We start from the raw sequence: 25,576 nt of genomic DNA, 5'->3' as shown, positions 1-25,576 counted from the left end.
GTTTCTGGTAGATGCATGGGCTGCAACTGAGCAAAATCGATTGACATACTATAAGCTCAATCAAGACAAATTTCGTATTGCACCCTATCGAGATTTTACTGGTATCCATCCAGATGAGCTAAACCCTAACCAAATTGGTAAAAGTTTTATTTTGCCATCTTCTTTTGTTGGTGGTCTAAGACACTATTTGAGATCTTTCAGGATTCAATGGCTATCACACGATACAACCAGCACCCTGATATTTTTCTCACCATGACTGCAAATCCCAATTGGCCGAAAATTACTTCAGCTTTGTTGCCTCATCAAAAACCTATAGATCGTCCTAATTTAGTTGCCCGTGTTATTGAGTTAAAAAGAAAGGCTTTAATGAAGGAGATTGAAAGAAACAAAGTGTTTGGTAAAAAAGTGGCACATGGTTATACAATTGGATTTCAAAAACGAGGTCTACCGCATATGCACGCACTTCTTTTTCTAGAAGGACTATGTAAGATTTGAACATGCGCTCAAGTAGACAACTTAATCTGTGCCGAGTTCCCAAATCCAAATGATGAACTAGCGCTTTTCGAAACTGTCAAGAGTTGTATGGTGCATGGACCATGCGGTGCTTGAAATCCGAATGCATCATGTATGGAAAATGAAAAGTGTACTAAAAGATATCCTCGAGCCTTTGCAGAATCAACTACCATGGACCAAGATGGATATCCTATCTATCGTCGTCGTAGTGATGGCAAAGTATATGTTGTTCGAGGGCACGAAGTTGATAATAGGGATGTTGTACCTTACAATCCTTATCTTTCCAAACGGTTCAACTGTCATATTAATGTAGAGGTATGTGCAGGTATGCGGTGTGTCAAATATATTCACAAGTACATTTATAAGGGTTACGACCGCACAACCATGGTGTTGGGATCTGCAAATGAAATTCAACAATATCTTGATGCGAGGTATATTGGCCCGTCAGAAGCTGCATGGCGAATATTTGGTCAGCATATGCATGAAGAACTCCCAACAGTTACACGATTGACAATCCACTTATGTGGCATGCATCAATTCGTTTTCAATCCTGCGGATTCGCCAGAGACTATCAGAAATAGGGCTGCGCAAGAAGTGTCAACCCTAACTAGGTTTTTCTCATGGTATGCTTCAAATAAAGATGCTGAGAAGTACACATACCAAGAATTCCCGCAATATTTTGTTTGGAAATCGAATTAATATTGGACACCAAGAGTAATGGGGTATGCAATAGGTAGAATGTACTTTGCTAGCCCTAATTGTGGTGAATTGTTTTACCTGCGTTTGCTATTAACTGTTGTCAAAGGGTTTGATTTGTTTGAAAGCTTACGCACAGTTAACAATGTATTGTACGGTTCCTTTAAATTAGCATGTGTTGCGCCGGGGCTTTTGGAAGATGATGAGGAATGGATACAATGTCTTCAAGAGGCTTCAGTCATGAAGACTGGATACCAACTTAGGAGATTATTTGGCGTTATTCTTACACAATGCTCTCCCCTACATCCGTGTGCACTATGGAAGCAATTTTGTATCCATATATGCGATAATCTTGCGCATAAGATTCGTACATTATTTTCCATTGCCAACCCAACCGAGGCTCAAGTCAAAGATTATGGTTTGTATCTTTTGGATGAATTGCTCCAAGAATCAAGTAAAAACTTACTTGACTTCCCGCCTATGCCTATACCAATTGGAAATTGGAGTGTAGTATTCGGTAACCAATTGATTTCAAAACATCGGCAACTACAGATTGAGGCGCAAGAGGTAGGTATACAAACTAATATTGAGCGACTAAACAATGGACAACGTACTGCTTTTGATGCTATCATTTCTTCTATCTTCAAAAATAAAGGAACTACCTTCTTTCTGAATGGTGGAGCTGGAACAGGAAAAACATTTCTCTACAATACTATTGCATTGAAATGTCGTAGCTTGGGCCATATCGTTGTAACCATTGCTTTATATGGTATTGCGTCATTGTTATTGTTAGGAGGTCGCACTGCTCATTCGACTTTTCGCATTCCATTGGATGTGTTGGAAAATTCTGTCTGTGGGTTTAGCAAGAATTCTTTACAAGCATAATTGTTTAGGGAAACAAAACTCATAATATGGGATGAAGTTGCTATGCAACATAAATATTGTGTTGAAGCAGTTGATCGTAGCCTTAGGGACATATGCGATAATGAAAAGCCATTTGGGGGTATAACTGTAGTTCTTGGTGGAGATTTTCGTCAAGTTTTACCAGTGGTACCTAAAGGAGTGCGTGAACAAATTATTAATGCGTCATTGAGAATATCTGAATTATGGAACGATATACATGTTTTGACATTGGATTTGAACATGCGCTTGAATCCGATGAATCCTGAAAATGTTACTTTTGCTAGATTCCTAATGGAGGTAATCCTCTCTCTAACTATTTCTTTCTAAAATTTCAAGTTTGCATTAAGAACACATTTATATCTCCTAATTTGATGATTTTTAACTTATTAGGTTGGAACTAATCCACAAGAAATTGTGCATCTTCCACCCACAATACGCAAATGCCAAGACCTAACAGAAATATTGTCTACAGTGTACCCACAACTGGAAATTCAAACCACATCAACCCTAACCTATTTGACAGAACGATCAATTCTTTCTGCTCAAAATGAGGATGTCAATACCATTAATGTTGCCGCATTAAACGTGTTTCCAGGAGATGCATTCACTTACTTAGCTGCAGATAAGATGTCTGAAGATGATGAACTTGATCGTTCCATTACGAACCGCTATCCAAATGAGTATTTAAACTCATTGGATCCTCCTGGACTTCTGTCTTTTCGGGTAGAGTTGAAAGTGGGTTGTCCTATAATGTTGTTAAGGAACATTTCCCCCAAAAATGGACTTTGTAATGGCACAAGAATGATGGTTGTTAGGTGTGGCACGCGCATTATTGAAGTAAAGATTTTATCTAGGGAAAAATCAGGAAACTTGGAGTTTATACCCAGAATTTCCTTAACACCATCGTCATCTGAATTTCCATTTCGAATGACTAGACGCCAACTTTCAGTTCGCTTGGCGTATGCTATGACTATAAATAAATCTCAGGGACAATCAGTAAAGTTTATTGGTTTAGATTTGCGCACTCCAATGTTTAGTCATGGCCAGCTATATGTCGCATTGTGTAGATGCACATCTTTTGATCATATAAGTATCCTCCTCCCTGAGGATAAAACTGACACTACAACAAATGTTGTTTATCCAAAGATTTTGCTATAGCATTCAGACTCAAATGAAAATCCAGGTGCACAAAATGGTACAACAAGTATTGTTTATCCAATTTCATTCCTAATTCTAAGTTGGTGTTTTGACAAGTAAATAACTACCTTTATGCTTTCATTGGGGTTTTATAGGATTGGGAGGAAAATGATGTGGAGCTAAAGAGGATCAATTCAACTAGATTGCGTCACTGGTTGACAAATAGTGTAAGATGAGTTTTACACTTCAGATTGATATACAACTTTTAGAGCAATATCTATATGCTAATTTATTGTTTCACTAAATTAACAGATTGTGGTGCATGCTTTGAACTGGTACATAGAAGTTGAAACTCAAACATTTTGGAGAGTCATGGAAAGGAAGTTTAAGCCTCTTAATTCCATAGGAGTCTAAGCTTTTCTTAGAAAGAGAACGTCTACATGCATATGGAATTTTGGGAAGCAGGCACATATTTTTGACAAGGAGACCCTATTTATGACCCTATTTTGTAAAGTCTTCTAACCTAGGGTGTAGTCAATGGGAGGCCGCTTTTTGTAAAGGCTTTTGACAATAGTGGTGTATATATTTGTTTTGTTATTTCCCATATAAATTGAAACTGCATTTTACTGTCTGTACTCATGACTGTTTAAAAATCATTTAGTTTCTTTGAAGTCTTATAACTGATGTTGGTTGGTTGTGACCTTAGTTTGGGTATGCTTTCAAAAGCATCCACAATAAGGATGTCTCTCATTGGCCTTTCTAGTAGCTCTTGGAAGGTATAGGTGTGGGTTTCAGCATCTTTAATATGGTGATCTAGGCTGGGAGAATGCTCTTCGAGATCCAATGGTAACTTTTACTATTCTGATTTATGTCATCAGTTCATTATTTACTCTTTATTATTTCGATCTATGTAGCACACATGAGCCCGACTTAGTTATTTATTTTTATGTTTGTGCAGAAATCCCCTCAAATACGTCGAATCTCAAGGCTTCAATTCTGTAAGTATTCACTTATTATGCAGAGCACTGACTGGTGTGCTTAAATTTGTACTTATGTTGTTAAATGCAGAGCATTGGCTGGTGTGCTTATATTTGCTCTTATGTTGTTAAATGCAGAGCACTGGTCAGTGTGCTTAGATTTTTACTGATTTAGTTGATGCAGAGCACTAGCTGGTGTGTTTAAATTTTAAATGGTTGGTTTTTACATTTTTTCTTCAATTTAACTTAGATTTGCCGAATTTAGAAATAGAATTCGGAAGTGCCATAGTCTTGAAATAAATGATTGGATTTGGTTTGTAGAGAGAGAGAACGACAGGGTGCACACTGGGTCTGTGTTGACCATTGGTGTATGCAAAGGTTAAAGTTCAGGATGTCTGAAATTTTGAATTTTGCTTCGTGATTAAGAAATTATGCAATGGGGTTCTTTCAACAAAGTAAGACAATTGTCAATTAAGTACATAATAAGGTGTAGACTCTCCCTTGCAGGGCATGTATCTTGACTCCTAATTATACTTATGTAAAGAAACAACCTACCAAGATTATTTTTTTAGGGAGCTTTTGCTAAATGTAATGCATTTTTTTTATACGAAAATACCTTGGTGGATTGGATTGCGTTGGTTTCATTTTGTGTATATTATCGTATTTTTCTTAAATGCGTTTGCTGGAATTTATTAGGTGGACACTTTTTGTCACTTCACTAAAAATGTGGACTTTAGGAGGAGTTGGGTGTGCAGGTGAGTATGATTCTTAGGAAATGATAACTTTTTTAGACTGAAATCAAAATATACTGCGTCGTGCCTTCAGGCACAGCAATTCCTAGTATATATACACACACAGGAGGATAGGAAATTTGAGTCTTAAATTAAATGAAACTTTTTTTTATATATAAGTTTGAGTAAATGAATGAAGTTGATTTTGAGATATTTTTAGTACTTAAATTTCGAGTTTAAGTGAGAACAGGGTAAGGGCTAGAAATGCAAGTCAATTTTTTCTTTCTTATTTCAATTTTGGGCAGAAAAAAGGGCAAGTTTCTGTTCCTAAATGTCCAATTCCCCGATCAACTCTGATTTTTTTGGGTTTTTTCTTAGATATTTTTAAAAAAAAATTATGTAAAAGTCATAATTTTTTACAATTTTAATTTCTCTCGTCGAAACGAATCAATAATAATAAAAATTTGACACAAAACTAACGGACGGAAAAAAAAAAGAATAAAAACAAAAATAAGAAAGTTGTAGTCTACAATTTGTAGTTTAACAGGCCTAAATGGCGTTTGTGATTTTTTTTTTCTATTGTAAATGATTTCTTTATTTTGGGAGAAAGGGGATTTATTTATGGAAAAAGCAAAATAAATTAAAACATTAACAAATTGTCCCAAACTCTAGCCGAATCAGCCGCCGGAGCCTCGACCTGTCGCTTTCGACTCGATTCCACGAGTTCTTGCCGGTAACAACCTTCACCGCCATTCTCTTACCCCTTCCTTTATCTTCAAACCATAACCCTAATAAACAGAACATTCCAACGTTATTGATTGTCACAGTTTTTGAGCTGCTGAATTTTATCCACTCCTCGCCACAAATTGCTAAGGTTAGTTCACTTCTCACGCGTTGGATTTTGATCTTATAATGTTGTTTTTGAGATGTTGAACTATTTTCAATCGACTCGTACCTATGCCCTAGTCTATATGGTTCTCTGTCAGTCTGCTTTTCTTGGAAATTTTATATTGTACTTCCCCCATATTAGTTTTGTCTTTCCGGTTTCATTGGTTTGTAAGCAATGGTCTAATAATCGCTAGGCTAATTGGCCGCCTAGGGCCTAGTTGGGTACTAGGCCCCAACTAGTCGGTTGCCTAATCTAGGCGTTGGATCACCGGCCGACTTTAGAACACTGTCTATAAGTATTTTTATTTCTTATGTGAAATTCATTTGGTAATTGGTATATTGGATGCCCCTATGTTTGTAACCAGCTTTATTGCCCATGGGTTCCACAAAGTTCTCTGAGATCGTCTTCCCATTAATGTTGTGTTTGGATCATGGATGTTGAGGGGGATGTATGAAGGCAGAAAGAAAATGCCTGGGAAACCGAAGAATAGATTTAGCTTTTTCATCTCATCTTTTTCTTTCCTGCCATAAAACCCTTTGCAAATTCTTGACTTAAACACATCTTCAGCAAGTGTTGATATTTTAACATAAATTGTAGTGCTTAGAAGAGGCGAGTTATATCCATTGTTGATGTGAATTATTTGATCTACCAATCAACAGTTAAGAGCATGCAAAAGTGAATGCGTTATGGAAGCGATTCATTATATTATTCACAAGTGTTCCACCAGAATGATTCATTATCACATTCACATGTGTCCTTATAATCCATTCACCATTGCCTCTCACACAAAATTAGAGCTTACTACTTTGTTTGAAACAATGATGTATCCTGAGAGCGTCCCGCACATCTTCTCCACCACAGGTTGGGTTTGAGAGCCGTGTGATGGGTGACTATCCGGCACAGTTCGAAGATTGTTTCCATTTTCCTGAGTGTCCAAAGAAAAAAATTGAAAAAACCATAGGACACTTCTAGTTTAAGTGTCTGACCTATCTCTTGAGAGTGTCCATGTCCGACACTGGCATGTGATCTCCAGAAAGGTGTCTGTTCTTCCTAGGAAGTGAAGCATTAGCAGGCTTATGGAGTTTCATTTTCAAATGTTGAAGGGGAGTTTTATTTGTCTGACTTGATATCTTCCTATGTATATTATAGTTCTCTTCACTTGGATCATTGGGCGAGTTCGATAGTTCATGTGTATACTATAGTTGAGTTGGTTATCTGCCCCATATTCCATGTGCCATGAATGTCATATGTCTCTTTGTCCTCACTCAAAGAGTCCGAATTGGTAATAACATTGATGCGTGAAATGGTTTGATGTAGAGTGTTATATCCAATGTCGTGTATCAGGGGTTTGGTTTGTATGTATCGACTTATTTCCTGTTCTTGTCTGTATATGGTGAGGTTTTTGTATTTGGTTTAGGTTGAGCATTACATCGTCAATTGGAGTTAATGGTGGCAATACCGCCATTCCTGTCCAAAGATGGAAATCATGCATATAAGTTGAAGATTAGTTGATTGCTTCTTGTTGAAAAACCTAAGTTTACGCCTTACGGGTCTATTAAATACAAGTTTTACCAGTTGTGCTTTTATAGAACGAGATGTGTGTTGTTCTGACATCCTTATACTTAACATTGTATTTTAATTTTTGTAACCCATGGCAAGCAAAATAGTGATCAAATTTGTGTCATCAACTACATTTGCAAGACTATTCTCCTTCTCTCTACCTTTCTCCTCAAGTTGGATTTTCTCCAAGGGCGGGTGGGGATGCCGCTGCCACCACCTCCATCTCCCCCCTCCCCCTCTGCTCCTTGCCAACATGCCCTTCTCCATTTCCTCGCCTTTTTGAAACTCCATCTTCTCTCCGCATCCTTCTACCATCTCTCCCTCTCCCTTGGCTCCTCTTGACATCCCCCTCAGCTTCACTCCAGTCTCAGGTGGGGTGAGATTTGGCTCCTTCTCCAGTGAATAAGTCCCCACATCAGGTGCGACACTTCTGGCGACAAGAACAATTGTTGGAGTTTTTTGTCTATTTAGTTTATTAACTGTGTTTCTCTCCCGTTTGTTTTTTTTTTTTTCCGCTCCGTGGAGCTTGCTTACCGTTTTCTTGGTGGGAGTTGATTTCATTTGGGCGTTTTATCCTATGGTTTAAGTTGGGTTTCCTTCTAGGTTTCACTACTAACACATCTGCGACTGGCTTTACATCCGAACTCATTTTTGTTTTTGCTTTGCAGTGTGTGTCATTTAGCCTGCAATGTGCCTATGCTTGTGTTTGGGTGATTGATAGTTTTAGTTCATTTCCTGTATTATGTGATGGAAAATTCTATTCAAAGCCTTCGGGCTTTCAATAGAATTTTCCATGTTCAGGAAGAAAAAGGTAATCTATCAGACTTGGTTGCTACAGAAGGTCTCAAATTGCAATTTGCATTCTTAGGGCTATTTATGCTCGATTGGGTAAGCAAATGATCTTGGAGGTATTACTAAGTTTTGGCCAACACTATAACTGAAATCCATGCCTGCTCAATTACCTATAGAAAAGTATTTGTTCTCTTCATTGTTTCTTTTCTTCTTCCCTTCTCTTTGCAATATCCTCTTGAAGTATCTTCTGTCATATCTTGGAATCGCTGCCAAACCTCGCAAACTAGTAGTCAATCTTTCTTGTTGTCACTAGAATTGGCAGATTAGTTATTCGCCAGTCAAAAACTGATCCTGTTATATTTTTGCAAGTCTGTGTTGATTCCAGGTAATGATGCCAGATTTTCAGGGAGAAAACGGCCTGTCTGATTTTTGGCTATTTCATTTCTTTAGCTCTCCCTCTTCTTTAGCTAGCTGATTTTCTGGAGAGCCACTGTTCAGCGGTATTATGAGAGCAGTCACTTTGTACATATATTGCCAAAGGTTAGGTCTGTCTTCAATCCTCCTCCGCCCATACCTCCAATGATTGGGGACTATATGGATGTTGTTGTCATTGTTGTTGTTGTTGTAGCTCTCCCTCTTCTTTAGCTAGCTGATTTATGCGATCTGCAAACTAATATCTGAAGAAGTAATTTGGCTAGGGATGTCTATATCTGTCACTGTCAGCAACTGTGCGTATATTAATACTGTAGGATGCAACTTTTTCCTTAATATAACCCAGAGCCGATTTGCAGTTTCTTTTGTATCTGTGTATATAGAATGGTGCTTAATGCTTGTTAGTTATTAGATTTGTAACCGGTGACAAAAAGGAGATGGAGTTGAGTTATACTGTACAAAGAGCTTCAAGTTTCGTGTCAGTTTAGTATAACAGTGTGCACGCCCTTTCATATAGATGCGGATGGAGTATACTATATTATATTGAAAAAAAGTTGGTGAGATAGAAATGTGCTCGGTCACAAAATTATTGCCATTGATTTTTGATACAGTTTCACAATCATGTGCTACAACATCCATTATGGCACCAAAGTGACGGTGTCTGATAGGTAATTTGGAATTGGGCCCACTAGTGTTCTATTTTTTTCATGAAAATTTGGAAACACAATGTTGCGGCTGTGAGCATATGTGCCCTCTTTTTTTTTTTGTTCTAGATTTGGTAGCATTTGCTTCTTGTTCAAAATGGTCTCCTAATTGCTATATTATGACAATTGACACAGGAATCATGGTGGAGTTAGAAAAGTTACTTCTGAACGCAGCAGGAAGAACCAGTACTGTTGGGAGGAACCAACATTCTCCTCCACAATCTAGAAGGCAACATAATGGATCATATTCTGATAATGGAAGTGACTCAAGGGATGACACAGATGATAGTGGCCCCTAAATGCAAGATGCCGTCTGGATCTCACAAGTTCCTTTGAAGAAGAGGCTAGAGCTGCTAGACCCTACAGAAAGAGACGATAGCAGCCAGGAAGAAGAAGCTGATGATGATCAAGATGGTGGCAGTGGCAATGATTCATTCGGGAGCGATCTTTACAAGGATGATGCCGATAGGCCGCTCGTGGAGGTGACGGAACTTGGAAGAGAGATGATATTTTCAGAACGTGCTTTAAAGAAAGACGATAACGATCTACGCGAAAAGATGAGACCGAAACAGAGTGACAAGAACATAGTCTGGTGGGGTCCGCTACTCGGCTAGGTCAGCTGACAGATCAGCTGCCAAGGATGATGCATTGAATGGGTTACGAGCAAAATGACTGAAGCATCAGGATCCTGGTAAGGGAGATTCAGGAAGCAAAGGGTTTTCACCAATCAAGCAGAGAGCCTTCAGAGAAGAAAGTGTAAGTAGCTCAGTCAGAGTGGAAATGGGTCCCACAGCAAAGTTGAAGAGTCAACTGGGGAGGGGGAGGGGGAGATGGCAGACATGATGAGGACAAGATCCTGCATGAGTAGAAGTGCCAGCATTTCAAGATATAAAAGAGCCTAGGATACGGAGGTCGAAATTGGGTGAATGGTTTATGGAGTCTTTCTTGGACGAGCTGATTGTGGGATGCTTTCTGAGGGTTGGTATTGGGAATTCCAAATCAACTCCCATGTATAGGCTCTGCATGGTCCGAAACATTGACGGAAACTGGCCGACAGTACACACTGGAGAACAAAACTATAAAAAAGTATTTGAAGGTCACTCAGGGCAATGAGAGTTCTGCCGTGAGGTGGCATATGGCTATGGTTTCAGACTCCCCTTCTCGCGAGGAGTTTGACCAGTGGGTTAGGGAGGTGGAGCGAAGTGGGGCCCCACTGCCTAGCAAAGCAGACTTGCTGACTAAGTGGAAGGCCTTTGAAACTGCAAAGTACATACCCATTTGTCTACTCAGCCGCCACTGTGAAGCAGATGTTGCAGGCAAGGAACATAATTCCCATTTGTTTCAAGTGCAACTACCAAAATGTTTCCATTTCCTAAGAGACCGAAACCAAACACTAGTGGGTGCTGAATATTTGTTAAAATGTTTCAAGTGCAACAGCCAAAATGTTTCCATTTCCAATCTATATTTACTAGTCTTTTATATTTGTTAATTGGTATTTATTATGTGTTTTTACATTTACAGGTTGCTCGAGCTCGATTTTCATGATTTTTGGGTAAAAATGGAAGTTAACAAAAGTTTTGGATTAAAGTGCGAAGTGCATTGGAATTTTGGATGATTATTTAACATAAGACAAAACCCAAAGGACCACTATGTGATTAATACCTTCAATCCCTATAAAACCAATGTTTTGCCCTTCTGACTGAGGGGCTTTTAGGCTGTTGCCGTGGAAAGTTTTTTCAGACGGAAGAACAGGAAGAACGGGGGCTGCCGACTGCGTACGAAGAACGGGCTGTCATCAATATTATTTAGTTTTAGTTTTGTTCAATTACTCGCACTTTGGTAATTAGTTTAATTTCTATTTTTAATAAAAGTTATTCGTTGGTATTTGATTAATTGATATTTTTGTTTATTTTTCATCTCGCGCAATAGAAGTATGTTTCAAATTAGGGTTTCTTTTGTTTCTTTCTTAATAATGAGTGAGTAGTCGTATAGGTAGGGTCGCGGGGTGATTAGTATACTGTGGCCAGTTCGGACACATTCTGCTCCTATTTCGAAATAAAAAAAGTAAAGAAATAATTTTAGATTGGTAAAATACTTCCCGTAGACGAACTTGGGCATTGTCGGAGCCCATGTGAACGGGGAATGGGGGTCCAAAACTCATTCTGCAGTGTATCTTTTTCAGTCTAAAATCAAACGTTTTAAAGAACCCGATTGGAGCAGATGAGTTCGGGCCGGTTGCAAGTGCTATGAACCTTACGACCATACCTTTCTTTTAATTATTTGAAAAGTACAATCAATTTTTAGGTTTTAGTTAATCTCAATCAATCGAGAAGGGGTGACTATCTAAGAGCCTGTTTAAATAGTAATAACCCGAATTTTTAGTCGGCACACGTCACTGTCTCTGTTGATTCGACTTCAAGCACAGATATGGTTTCTATATTTGATAAAGAAGATGATAAGGACTTTTGACTCCTAACTCATTTGCTATCCGTTGTCACCAAATATGTAGAGACAGAACAGATGCATATAGATTTTTCTTCACATTTTATGATTTTTCTATATATACTACGACTCTTGTTCCCATATATACCACATAATTACCGGGTCTAAATTCTAGGGGTAGCAATCTTAATTCTTAAGGAACAGTGGGGAATGAAATTAGCCATCGATTCAAGATTCTAGGGCCTGTTTAAATGTATAGATAAGTGAAAGATGTACTACTTGTGGGGGTTCGATTTAGGAGATGGGACCTTCGCCTGAATTAGTACTTTACTTTCGCTACTCCGTTCCTCCGCTGCTGACCCTGCAACAAGTCACTAAGGCCGGAATAGCCTAGTGACCCTCCGACGATCGAGTTAGATGTAAGGAGAGATGTTTTTAGGTCTAGGGTTAGGGCAAGATGGCATACCTCTCAAAGATGAATATCCCTTTGTATTTATAGACCTAGGTTAACTTGGGCTCCAAGCCAGTGCGTCGAGGTCACGCTTAGGTAACCGCCCTTGGTGACATCATAGATGATGCCACGGGATAAGACGGTTACGAAGCACATGGGCAGATGATCCTTTTCGCCACGTATCCCTCATGGTCCCCTCCTGCTATGCTGCATTCTGCCAAAAAACCCAAACGGAATCCACACCTCGGTAACTAACCGAAGTGTAAACAGGAGACTTGACGCCGAGCGAGTAAACATAAAGATATACACAGGCCCATGTCAATATGAGGCCTCGGTTGATGGTGGTCCGGTAATATTACCGAGACAATTACCGAAGCCTCCACAATAGCCCCTCAAGTCCCTGGAGCGTTGCACCTCTGCTTCAGGGTCTTGATCCTATCGTATGAGACATCAGGCCTTGGTCTTTCTTTTTAGAGAATAACCGAAGGGTGAAGTTGCTTTGGTAGATTTCGTTCAACCCGCGCCAGAGAAGAGCCACGTGTCAGCTGTTGCCGAGATCTCAGAATCAAAAGGCTGCCTCGGCACGTGCCATGCCAGTTGATTGGTACGAAACGTCGCTTCGGTGACACGCGTCAACATGCCTAAGGTCTGAATATCCGGCGCCTGTCCTCGGTGCAGAGTCCTTGATACTAGCCGTTCGATGATAACACATGTCGATGATCTAACGGCTCAATGCACGACGCTTCGTTTCCCGCGCAGCTTTCCATCTCTACCAATATAAATAGGAGAGACAGAGGTGAGATCGTCACCCTTTCTTCTGCTTCTGAAGTCGAACCGCCGCCGCCGTATACTTCCAGCTTTCAATCGAGATTTCGATCATTTTGGTTGGGAGATCTTGCACAAACTTGAGGTATGTCGACCTCCTTGCTTTATTCTTCATGTTTTGACCATTGTTTTTGAGTTTTTCGCCGTTTTCTTGCACTTGTTACGGCTGAGCAACCGCTCGCCACCGTCTGGTTCAAGGCGGCGCTGGGCTCCTCTAGCGTTGTTCACGCTATTACCGAGGTCTAAACTCATCCCGAGACCTAGATTCATCCCGAGGCCAAAACTCATCCCGAGACCTAGACTCACCTTGATCCCAAGGGAAAGGACTTCTGATTTTTAGAAATTCTTCCGAGAGGGAAACGCCTTTATAGGAAACGATTGTCCGAGGACTCCGAGGAGCGATGACCATTCCGCACCGAGCGCTAGACATTGATTTTTTCCCTGAGCACATAGCTAACGGGTTTTTGTATTCCTTTCCTTGGTTAGGCAGAAGCGAATGGTCATCGAGCTCTCTTCGGACAGTTCCGGTAGTTCAGGCTCTTCTCCTATTGAAATTCCCGAGGACATTCGCCAGACACTTCGGGCGAGGGCATTCTTTCGGACTCCAATCGACTGCGTTGAACCATTTGAACCCTCGAGAGCTCCTCGTGAGGTGACGACGTTTGACTCCCAAGAGATGGAAGCCCCAAGTACCTCGAACCAAGGTCCGGGTCCATTCGCCGATGCCCCCGAGGAGGTACGGGGACGCAGGAGGGCGATGAGGCCATGCCCATACCGAAATCAATACTTTGACGGCTCCTCGGCTTCTTATGCTGAATTCAAGAGGGTATACAGCGTTCCTCATGACGTTGACATTCGGATCTTACCGAACAGCGACCCCAAGGACCTTCCACACCGGGAGGGAGCCCTCATCTTCCCCTTGATGGCTATCACAGAGGGGGGCGTTAGATTCCCCCTTCATCAGTTTGTCCGAAGGGTTCTCCGAGCCCTCTCCCTCACGTCTTCTCAGCTTACGGTGAACTCCTACCGGATCATCACGAGCATTATAGAGTTGAGGAGGCAATACAACCTTACGTTCGGACTCGAGGAGCTCTTCGGTGTATACCTCGTTGGAGTTAACCGGGAGAGCGACCGTCACTACCTCTCCTGTAGGACGGGATACGACACATTCCTTATCGACCATCTTCCCGACTCGGAAGAGTGGGCGAGTATCTATGTATCGGTCACTGGGAACTTTATGTTTGGGCCCGGGGAAAGTGCGGACACAGCCACCACAATTCAGTTTGAAATTGGGGCTCCTGGTCGGTAGAAGTATCTTTTTAGCCTTATTATGTTTGCACATTTTTCTTTCCTCATTGTATACTGATTCTTCCATTCTCTATCTTTCAGCCGAGGGCATCGTTGCAGAGCTTCGGGCAAGGGCTAACCGGGCGCAAATAACAGCTGCTTACGCCATTCCTATCACGAGTCGGTATGCACCTGATCTGCTCGGATACAAACCGACCTATACCGGCTATTTGAAGAAGAAGCCGAGGCAGCAAGGAGTTTCTCGAGGGGGACGAGGACGTGGCCGAGGGAGAAGCCAAGGAAGAGGAGAAGGTAGGAGAGGAGGAGCTGGGGCGACAGAGACGAAGTTGGTGATTCTGGTCCCCGAGGCGTGATCCGAGAAGAAATCGACCGGGAGACCCCAGAAAGGACGGGACTTAGTGGAGAGATGAGCGGCCGTGGAAGAGAAGTGCTCAACCTTCGGCGCCAAAGGCCACGAGGACGGGGCGCCGGCGTCAGGATAGGCTCACCGGGGGCCGGAGCCTCGAGGGTGATCCTTGTTTCTCCTCAGGAGCCTCCGGAGAAGAGGGCTCGGACCGAGGAAGAAAGCTTCGGACGAGGAAGGGGCGGGGAGCCGATCTTGATAGAAGAAACGGGAACCCGAGGAGATGAGGGAGATGTGGAGAGCCGGGGAGGAACCGAAACGGGGACTCGTGTTCCGGCGAGGGAGGTCCCCTGGGCCCCCGAGGTTCGTCACTACTCGGGGCGCCTAATTCATCACGCCGATAGCGCGTCTTCTAACATTGGGACGGCGTTTGGGCTGCTTCGGTCGTGTATTCTTCCGAAGGATGCCCGGGCTGTTGAGGGGTGCACCGTGGATCTGACAGGAGAGATAGCGCAGGCACTTCTGAAAGTAAGTTACTTCTGAAAGTTTCTTTTCTTACCCCTTTGATCGTTTGTTGGAATTTTGATCAATTTTAATTGTGTTGGTAGGCCGGCGCTCGGGTGCTCGCTGTGAACGAACAATGCCAGGCACGAGAGCAGGAGATGGAGCTGCTGAGGAAAACTCTTGCCCAGAGAGAGGACGATCTGAAAGTGGCAAGGGAGACTTGTGACCTTTACCTGGCCGACTTTCAGCGGTGCGACCGGGAGCGGGTAATTGCCGAAGCGAAAGCCAAAAAAGCTGAGGAGGATGCTGACACATTGAGGGCTGCTGGAGCTCGGGAGGTTGAGTTTGCAAGGAACAAAGGCTACGATGAAGGCTGGGATGCTGCCGGAGTAGAATATAAGAAGCAGGTCCGGGAGATAGAAGCCGAGCTCTTTAGGGATCGGTTCTTGGACGGACTTCGGTACGGCCACGAGGCCTTGATAAGCAAGCTTACTCTGCCAGAGGGTTCGGAGCTTCGAACCGTGCCTGAGCCCCCTCCTGAAGAGCTCGTGCTACCGGAGGAGGAAAACGAGCAGGTGCCGAACCAGGAGCCCCAAGCAACCGAGGAGCCAGCTGACCTTAGCGCCCCTGTTCCCTGATGAAGCATAGGAACTTTATATTTCGTAACTCTGAAAAAGTACTTTAATTTTTGCTTGAATGGTCGGTTTACTGGACGGCTCCGGACATTTGGAGTTTGCCGTTCCAGGGATTGTAATCGTTTGATACTTGAAGCAGTACCCTTTTTGTTTATTGTTCGTGAATGAATGCTCTTTTTTTCTTGAATGTTTTTCTCTTTGAAATGCTTGTTTGATTGGTTTGCTCCTTAGGTTATAATGCCCCTGCTTCGGTGGGACTTGAAAAATTTGTAGAAACAAGTTTAACCGAAGCGTTAACCGAATCGTTTTTCCAAGCATAAAAAGATGATTAATCAAGAAAAGGTGACTCGTTCCGAAGCCCCAGCGAGTAGGAGGGTCGGTAGGGATCGAATCAGAAGCAACTTGTTTAATGAATTTTTGACATTGCACGCCCCTGCTTATTAATAGAAATGAGCTTATCGAGCAGACGCGGGATGGTATTACTGCTAGGGACGTAGGCCGAGGTCACGAAGTGGTACGGCTTTTGCCATAGGTTAGTGACGCGGCGAGTCCGAACAGAGAGAAATTTCTGATGGGTCGGTGTTAGGGGCTCGGAGAAAAAGGCCGAGTATCCTTACAGCGAGTGACCAGAAATTTAGACGACCGAAGAGGCCCGGGCGACTTGGTGGGAATTTTTCTCCGAGGGTATCACCTATGGGAGAACAATATCCCTGAAGTCGGTATAAAATGGTCCGGGCAAGAATAGACCAAATATAAGTAATTTAAACAATCAGTGTACGAATAGTGCCAAAGAGAATTCTCATTAAAACTCGGGGTATTGTCAATACATAAGCAGATTGCCCTCAAAACTTTCTCAAAAGAAAATGCAACGTAATAAGGACAAAATGGGCTCCGGTAGCCGAGCACTATCCGTAGAACTTCTTCAAATTGTTGGCGTTCCATGACTTAGCAATGGGGGAACCATCCAGTTTCTCCAATTTGTAATTTCCCGAACCGAGGTGCTTGAGAACTCGGTAAGGACCCTCCCAATTGGGCATTAGCTTTCGCTTTTTGGACTTCTCCACCACCTTTTTCCAAACGAGATCGTCAGGCTTAAACGACCGGAGGCTCACGCTTCGGTTGTAACCCTTTGCAACCTCCTGTTGGTATGAAGCGAGCTTTATCCTTGAGTTGTCCCGTTCTTCTTCGGCTAAATCGAGGTCCGAAGCAATGGTGGTGTTGTTGACCGACTCATCAAAATTTTCTGTTCTCATTGTTGGGAGTCCGACTTGGAGTGGGATGACCGCCTCCATTCCGAATGCCAAGGAAAAAGGTGTGCGACCGGTTGATCGCCGAGGCGTCGTACGGTAGCCCCAGAGTACCCTGGGCAGCTCTTCGGCCCACTTTCCTCGCCGTGACTCGAGTCGTCGCTTTAGTCCGGATGAAATTGCTTTGTTTGCCGCCTCAGCCTGTCCGTTGCCCTGGGGGTAAGCCGGAGTGGACGTGTCCCATTTGATACCGTATTCGTCAAGCAGAGCCCGGTACTTCTGTCCTGTAAACTGCCCTCCATTGTCAGTAATTATGGCGAATGGCACACCGAAGCGTGAGATGATGTTGCGCCACACAAAGCGGATGACGTCTGTTTCTTCGATGGTTACCAGGGGCTCGGCCTCGACCCATTTCGAGAAATAATCAGTTGCGGTTAAAAGGAACTTGAATCCACCCGGAGCGACTGGGAGCTTTCCAACGATATCCATGCCCCATTGGGAGAAGGGCCAGGGGCTGGTGAGAGGGCTCAGGTCCCGGGCCGGCTGATGGATAATGGGAGCGAACATCTGGCACTTTTTGCAACGCTTGACGAACTCTTCAGAGTCCTTCTTCATTGTCGGCCACCAATATCCCTGAGTGAGGGCTCGGTGGGCGAGCGATCGTCCACCGGAGTGACAACCGCTGTCACCGGCATGAAGTTCTTCGATAATGCCCGGAACTTGATGTGGGTGTGCAACCAATAAGTACGGCCCGGTGAATGATCTTCGGTAAAGCTTGCCGTTGGGATTGAGCCAGAAAAGAGCAGCTTTGTTTCGGAGTCGGTGAGCCTCTTTTTTGTCAGTGGGCAGGGAGTCCTCTCTCAGGTAAAGGACGATTTCATCCATCCAGCTCGGACCGAGCTCTATGTTGAGTACTTCCTTGTGTAGGTCTTCGAGCTCAAAACTGGGCTTGTCGATAGAACTGAAGGAAATGGATCGGTGTCCGGTACATGAGAATGCCGAAGCGAGCCCTGCCAGGGCGTCGGCGTGGGTGTTCTGTTCCCTTGAAATATGCTCGACTCTGATTGCTTTAAAGCGTTGAATGAGCTGGACTGCGGCGCTGAGGTAGGTACGCATCCGGTCATCCCGAGCTTCGTATTCTTCAGAGAGTTGGTTAACCACCAACTGGGAGTCGCTGTAAACGACGAGCTCCTCGATGCCAATGGCTTCGGCAGTCTTGAGTCCGGAGATCAACGCCTCATATTCGGCCTCGTTGTTAGAGGCTGGGAAATTGATGGAGAAGGAGCTTTCGTGTAAGACACCGGAGGGTGAGAGAAGAACGACGCCTGCACCTGCGCCTCGGCTATTGGATGCGCCATCGACGTACATTTTCCATACATCTCCGTGAAAGAGCTGTCAGGCTGTGCTAGGGTTGGCCTGGAGTACTGCTTCGGTGCTCGGTGGGGGTGCCGAGGCAGATACGTTGGGCGGTGTAAGCTCTGCGATGAAGTCAGCCAGCACCTGAGCTTTTATTGCTGTCCGAGGCTGAAAGTGGATTTCGAAATTGGCAATCTCAACGGCCCATTGTGAAATTCGGTTGGAGAGATCGGCCTTCCGGAGAAGAGATTTGAGGGGGAACTCGGTAAGGACGATGATGCGATGGGACTGGAAGTACGGGGCAAGCTTTCGGGAGGCTGAGATTAGGGCGAGCACGAGCTTCTCCAGGGGGAGGTAGCGCGTCTCGGCGGGTGTCATGGTTTTGCTGGAGTAGTAGATTGGCTGGTGCTCCCGGCCCTCCTGTCGGACGAGCACCGAGCTTACGGCGTGCGGGGAGACAGCGAGATAGAGGAACAAGTCCTCCTGGTCCCTTGGAGTGACGAGGAGTGGAGCCGTGGAAAGATACTCCTTTAGTCGCTGGAGGGCTCGGTCACATTCTTCTGTCCAGTTGAAGCTTCGTCGGCTGCCCTTTAGTAGAGCGAAAAATGGCTGACATTTGTCCGAGGAGCGACTTATAAACCGATTCAGAGCAGCAGCCATCCCGGTTAGACGCTGAACATCGCGCTTGTTGTGGGGAGCCGAGAGCTGATCAATTGCTTGAATTTGGGAAGGATCGGCCTCAATACCGCGCCGGGAGACGAGATGGCCGAGAAATTTGCCGGAGCTGACGCCGAAGACGCATTTCTCGGCATTGAGGCGGAGTTTGTGGCGCTTTAGTATCTCAAAGACTTCGGCAAGGTGAGTTAGATGATCACCGGCGCGAAGACTTTTAACCACCATGTCGTCAATGTATGCCAGCATAGTGTCGCCCAGTAATTGCTCGAACATCTTGGTTATCATTCGCTGGAAGGTTGCTCCGGCATTTTTCAAACCGAAGGGCATTACGAGGTAACCGAAGATCCCGTGGGGGGTAATGAAGGCGGTGTTCTCGATATCGCCTTCGCTCATGGCGATCTGGTGGTAGCCCCGGTACGCATCCAAAAAGCTGAGTCGCTCGTGACCAGAGGTGGCGTCGACAAGCTGGTCGATTCGGGGAAGAGGAAAGAAGTCCTTCGGGCAAGCATCGTTAAGGTTGGAGTAGTCGACGCAGACACGCCATTTGCCATTCTTCTTCTTGACTACGACGGTGTTAGCCAACCACTTGGGGTACTGGACCTCTCTGATTGCCCTAGCGTTTAGGAGTCGGTTGACTTCTTCAATGACGGCCTCGGAGTGAATGGGAGAGGACCGTCGTGCCTTCTGTACGACCGGTCGCTTGGCTTTGTCGATGTTGAGCTCGTGGCAGATGAAAGAGGGGTCGAGCCCCGGCATCTCGTAGGGAGTCCAGGCGAACACTTCAATGTTTCGGTTGAGAAAAGCTACCGTCTCGTTCCGATCAGTGTCACTAAGTGAGGAACTGACAAGGAAGAAGTGGGAGCCGTCCTCGGTGATTGGGATTGTGGCCACATCTTCGACGGTTTTGTCGTCGGGGGATCTGCCGACGTCCTCCAAAACTGGGGCTTCTGGTGCTTCAATGAGATTCACCCGGGGGGTCTGCTTGGTGCTTCGGACAGCGTTGACGTAGCACTGCTTGGCCGCGGTCTGGTCTCCGTACAGGTCTTCCTGGTGCCCGTTAGTGCCGATGAAACGTACCACTTGGTGATAAGTGGAGGCAATCGCTTTAAGCCTATGCAGCCAGGTTCGACCGACAATGGCGTTGTAAGGGCCAGGGACGTCGACCACCACAAAGTCTATTTCAAGCGTTACCGAGCCGGCACGGACAGGAATAGTGATCATACCGATGGGCCAGACAGGAGCTCCGTTGAAGCCGATAAGGGGAACTTCGGAAGGACGGAGGTCGGTCTCGGGAATCTTCAGATCCTTGAAAAGGGAGTAGTACATGACTTCGGCCGAGCTGCCCTGGTCTACGAGGACGCGACGGACGTTGAAATTTCCGATGCGTAGCGTGACCACGAGGGCGTCGTTGTGGGGAAGCTGGACGCGATCGAGATCCTTCTCGGTAAACGTTATCGTCCATTTGGAGCCGTCGTCGGTTCTGGGGCGCTTCGGTTCGGGGCCAACTAGCATGACCTGCTTGGAGGAGGAGGCTTCATTCAATTCTGCCCGGATGACTCGAGCGGCTTCGGGGTTCAAGGGACCGTGTATGACGTTGATTGTCTGTACCTCTTCCTCGGTATGTGATTCGGTCCTCTTGTGTCCGAGCCGTCGTCTTCTCGTGATCGATGAAGTTGCCGAGGTGGCCACCAGCAACAAGCTGTTCCAAGTAGGCCTTGAAGGGCTTGCATGCTGTGGTGAAGTGACCTTGCTCGCTATGGTAGCTGCATCGAACGATGGGATTCTTGATTTTCCCATTTTCGGTTCCGAGCTTTTGATTGGGGAAGGAGAAGAAGGGCTGATCCTTCACTTGATCAATGATCCGGTAGATGGGAATGGTGAAGACGGTCTTTTCGGCGTTGAAGTCACTTGGCTTCGGCCCCCTCCTCGGCGACTGCTTGATTGTGTTGACCTGTTTCTTCGGGGTTGAGACAGGTGCGAGGGCCGGTATGGATACCGAAGTGTTCAACGCTTTTGAACTTGTAGGCTTCCCGATGCCTCTCTCTGCCTTGGACTCGATGAGCTGACACCAGTTCTCGATTCGAGTCATAAGGTCCTTCATAGAGTTCGGCTTATGGCGAGCGAGGTCGTCGTAGACTTGCTCGTCCTGGGATGTGAGACCGAGTTTGAATCCTCGGGCAGAGATGACACCGTCGCAACCTTCTATCTCATTGAACAACTCCCAATAACGGCCGGCGTACTGCCGAAGCGTTTCGTCGTTCCTCTTACGGAGGGCTAAGAGGGAGTCGATCTCCTTCTCGTGCTTATTGCTCGTTACGAACCGTGCCATGAAGGCGTCACAGAGGGAGTCGAACGAGGAGATTGACCGAGCCGGGAGTTGATTGAACCAGGTGAGGCCCAGGTTGCCGAGGCTTGCTGGAAACACTTTGCACAGGAAAGCATCGTCCGAGGGTTCATTCCGAAGAAACAGAGACATGACGGTTTTATACTGGACCAGATGAGTGTACGCCTCGGTCTTGCCGTCGTATTTGGCGAACTTGGGTTGGGAGAATCCTTTGGGGGGGGGGGTAACCGAGTCGATCTCTCTTGTGAATGGAGAGGTCGAGAGTCGTGCAAGTCGCGCATCGCGATGAGGTCGGATCGAACGGTCGGGGCCGTCTGGACGCTCAGTCGCTGTACGCTTCTTGGGGACGAGTTTGTCCAATCGTTCGTGCTCCTTTCTCTTTGGATCGATACTAACCGATTTTCTGGGAAAACGCTCCTGGCGATGATGTTGGTAGCTATCCCGAGCGGAAGCCTCGAGGCACTCGGTGACCGGGCTCCTGCTGTTTGCGCCGCCGGGGTGCGAGACGATGGGACTTCTGGCTCGGGGGCCCTTCAGGCGCTCCCGGTATCCTCTAGTCTGGATCTCGACAAGGCCGTCATCTCCCCTGGATGCCCTTGTGAGGCTAGGGGTAGATTCCCGGCCTGTCCTGCCCACAAGGACGGAGTGGGTGGAGGAGGCAGAGACGCTCCCACCACCGAGCCTGTCAAAGGCCGATGGCCTCCTTCGAAGTTGCGCAGGAGAGCGAGAACGGTCCCTGCGCGATGTTTCTTTTAGGGCTCGTGTGTCCACCGGTCTTGGTGACTCAAGACGATTCTTGACTGAAGGACGGGATCTGTGCTCTAGCAGGTGACCGGCTTCGTGACTGCGTGGGGGGGTGCGACGGTTTGTTCTTCCGCCGCGGCTCCCGGAGGAATGAGATGGGGAGATGAGGAGGTGTTTGATCTCCGCCAACTCGTCTCGGACGTGTCTGTCGCGGTCTACAACCGTCGTGAGATCGTCGATTTTGCGCTCGAGATGGCGGATGTAGGAGTGGAGCTCGGAGGATGGGCCTGCGTCTGGAGCTGACGCTCCGGCGCCAACTCCGATGGATATGTGGTTCTTTCCATGGGCCGCCGCTCCGCCAGAAGCCAGGCTGTGGTCCACGAGGGAACCGAGCCCGTGGGCGGTACCACCGTGATGTGCGTCGTCGATCTCCACCATGTTTGATTCTGGATGTTTTAACGGAGCAGATGGGGGGAGGTGAAAGTTGAAAGGATGGCTAGATCCCCAGCGGAGTCGCCAATTGTGGGGGTTCGATTTAGGAGATGGGACCTTCGCCTGAATTAGTACTTTACTTCCGCTACTCCGTTCCTCCGCTGCTGACCCTGCAACAAGTCACTAAGGCCGGAATAGCCTAGTGACCCTCCGACGATCGAGTTAGATGTAAGGAGAGATGTTTTTAGGTCTAGGGTTAGGGCAAGATGGCATACCTCTCAAAGATGAATATCCCTTTGTATTTATAGACCTAGGTTAACTTGGGCTCCAAGCCAGTGCGTCGAGGTCACGCTTAGGTAACCGCCCTTGGTGACATCATAGATGATGCCACGGGATAAGACGGTTACGAAGCACATGGGCAGATGATCCTTTTCGCCACGTATCGCTCATGGTCCCCTCCTGCTATGCTGCATTCTGCCAAAAAACCCAAACGGAATCCACACCTCGGTAACTAACCGAAGTGTAAACAGGAGACTTGACGCCGAGCGAGTAAACAGAAAGATATACACAGGCCCATGTCAATATGAGGCCTCGGTTGATGGTGGTCCGGTAATATTACCGAGACAATTACCGAAGCCTCCACACTACTATATTCTTATCTAGTGATCATGCATTGTCTTAAAGGCAAGTCCTGCATGTAAACGTTCCTATTAATTGATCATGCATATATTATTCCTCACCAACTTTTAATTTAATATTGTGCCTTTCTAATAAGAGAGCCTTTCATTTCTATTCTCTCTCATTTTTGTCTCTTAAATTCTCAGAAAACGATGCTCGTATAGCCAGTTTCCCTTTATATGCTCTGGTCACAACTTTCGTACATCCAAAACAAAACAGAACACTATTTGATTTCCTTTTGCCGCTACTGTAGTTAAAATACTCTCCTACCTCCTTTCCACACCTAGATCATGTTTCTCTGCTCTTCCTACAGAGAGAATCAACAAAGCACAAGAATGAAACTTCCACCCAAAAAACCAAATTGTGTACTATCACAACATTCATGGACACAAATGGCCAGCTTTTTTCGTTTTTTCTCTCTTCACCGTTTGCAGCAGTATAGAAGATATCTCCTGGGTCTTCTCTCTTTTCTTCTCCTAATTGTCTTAGCTTGCAACGGTGCCACTATATTTTGCTTGCCAGTACCTTTTCCTGCTAAAATCCCGCTGGGGCCAGCCAGCTTTCTGCCTGAAAATGTTGCCAGAATATCAAAAGATTGGCAATCTGCTTCGACTAAGCAGTTAGCTACTTTGATGTACTCAGTCAAGGAAGAAAATTCATCGCACATTTTGCAAAAATCCCACAAAGTGGTGGTTTTTCCGCGGAAAAGAAGGCGAAAGCACAGAATGGCGTTCAAGATGCTCCATCCAGGTTTTCAGCCAGTCCGGTTTTCGACAAGAGTAAAGGATTTTTTCACTGCAAATTCTTGTGGAATTCATTTTTTCATGACTTGGATTTCTTCATTTAAGTCGTTTGGAGAGAGAGAATTGTTCGCAGTGCAGAGTTTGTTCAAGTCACACCCAAATGGTTGCTTGGTAATTGTATCGAGTTCCATAGATTCAAAAGGAGGTATGAATGTTCTAAAACCTTTTTCGGATAATGGGTTTCGTGTAATAGCGATTTCGCCTGATTTTGATTTTTTGTTCAAGAGCACATTGGCTGAATCTTGGTTACATCGGTTAAGGAGAGGGGAAGTGGATCCCGGGGGGGTTTCATTAGGCCAAAACCTCTCAAACTTGCTTAGACTCACTCTTTTATACAAATTTGGAGGTGCGTATATAGACACAGATGTGATCATTTTGAAGAGTTTCACGAACTTGAGGAATGCAATTGGGGCACAAACAGTTGATCTTGAAACCGGGAACTGGACCCGATTGAACAATGCAGTCATGGTGTTTGACAAAGGGCATCCAATTCTGTTAAAGTTCATTGAAGAATTTGCAAGGACTTTTAATGGCAATAAGTGGGGTTATAATGGCCCTTATTTGGTGTCTAGGGTTGTCCAGAATTTGAAAGGAAGTGATCGATTTGACGTAAATATTTTGAAACCAATGGCATTTTATCCTCTTGATTGGAGTAGAATAAGGAGTTTGTTTCAGGGACCAAAGAATGAGGCTCATTCGAAATGGCTGCGTGGTAAGCTCAATCACATCCGTAGCAAGAGCTACGCGGTGCATCTATGGAATAGACGGAGTAAAAAGATTAAGATTGAAGAAGGAAGCATCGTCGCTAAAATAATTTCCGACTGTTGTGTTTTCTGCAATTCTTCGGCATCAGGGTTTGGAAGTAGGAAACAAGGAGTGTAAGCTTATGAATAATCAGGAGAAGTTTCGCAAAAACAACGTTCAGGACACTCTTCTTGAACATTTTAGGGGCGTTGTATTGTTTTCCGATTTCATGTCCTCAGTTATGGACCTACTCAGTCGACACTCTGAGAGTCGATTTCTCTATTTTGGTTATCTAAGGAAAAGTTTGTAACGACCATTCTTGGGAATTTGTTCTCTTTTTTAAGTTGCTATACATGTTCTTGTATCTTTTGCTAGATTTGAAACCTAAAGTATGAGAAATGAAGGAATGAATGTATCAAGATTGCCATCGAGTGTCTCTGTTTGTTTGCAATGTCTAAAGAAAATTAGACAGCTGCTTTCATTTCAGTTGCAGGCTCTGCAGAACAGCATCTTAATTGATTTAAGGCAAAGAACAACCTGGGGTGGTGGCCTGGTGGTCCACAAGTTTTTGGTGGGATCAAAGGTCAGGAGTTCAAGGCGTGCTATTAACACCCTCTTGAACCCTGGGTCGGTTGACTCACGACTCAGGTCTTTGGACCCCTCTGACTCCCACTTATGGTCGCTTTGGCTCCAGGTGGGGCAATGTGCACC

At 45.1% G+C, this 25,576-nt stretch overlaps 2 protein-coding genes and 1 pseudogene across 2 annotated transcripts; all 3 read left to right on the top strand.

The window, feature by feature from the left end:
- The first annotated feature begins 1,230 nt into the window (after positions 1-1,230).
- LOC131317291 (uncharacterized) lies at positions 1,231-3,270 on the top strand. Its single transcript, XM_058346849.1, has 3 exons — positions 1,231-2,062; positions 2,165-2,409; positions 2,503-3,270. The coding sequence occupies exons 1-3, from the start codon at positions 1,231-1,233 to the stop codon at positions 3,268-3,270; spliced, it is 1,845 nt and encodes a 614-aa protein (XP_058202832.1).
- Positions 3,271-5,621: 2,351 nt separating this feature from the next.
- Positions 5,622-10,177, top strand: LOC131317290 (protein RTF1 homolog; annotated as a pseudogene).
- A 13,112-nt stretch (positions 10,178-23,289) lies between these two features.
- Positions 23,290-25,238, top strand: LOC131315675 (uncharacterized). Its single transcript, XM_058344861.1, has one exon. The coding sequence runs from the start codon at positions 23,609-23,611 to the stop codon at positions 25,001-25,003; it is 1,395 nt and encodes a 464-aa protein (XP_058200844.1). The 5' UTR covers positions 23,290-23,608; the 3' UTR covers positions 25,004-25,238.
- The last annotated feature ends 338 nt before the right edge of the window (positions 25,239-25,576 follow it).

The sequence above is a fragment of the Rhododendron vialii genome, chromosome 2a (assembly GCF_030253575.1).
Source record: "Rhododendron vialii isolate Sample 1 chromosome 2a, ASM3025357v1".
Taxonomy (NCBI): domain Eukaryota; kingdom Viridiplantae; phylum Streptophyta; class Magnoliopsida; order Ericales; family Ericaceae; genus Rhododendron; species Rhododendron vialii.
Note: the sequence above shows the minus strand (reverse complement) of the source record. Positions and strands in the feature narration are given on the sequence as shown.

What these genes read in the sequence shown, in the direction of transcription:
- LOC131315675 (XM_058344861.1), top strand. Translation starts at nt 23,609, where the DNA reads ATGTTTCTCTGCTCTTCCTACAGAGAGAATCAACAAAGCACAAGAATG.
- LOC131317291 (XM_058346849.1), top strand. Translation starts at nt 1,231, where the DNA reads ATGGGGTATGCAATAGGTAGAATGTACTTTGCTAGCCCTAATTGTGGT. An exon ending in TGTGTTGGAAAATTCTGTCT is followed by an intron (nt 2,063 to 2,164) that starts GTGGGTTTAGCA and finishes GTGTTGAAGCAG; the next exon opens with TTGATCGTAGCCTTAGGGAC. An exon ending in TTGCTAGATTCCTAATGGAG is followed by an intron (nt 2,410 to 2,502) that starts GTAATCCTCTCT and finishes TTAACTTATTAG; the next exon opens with GTTGGAACTAATCCACAAGA.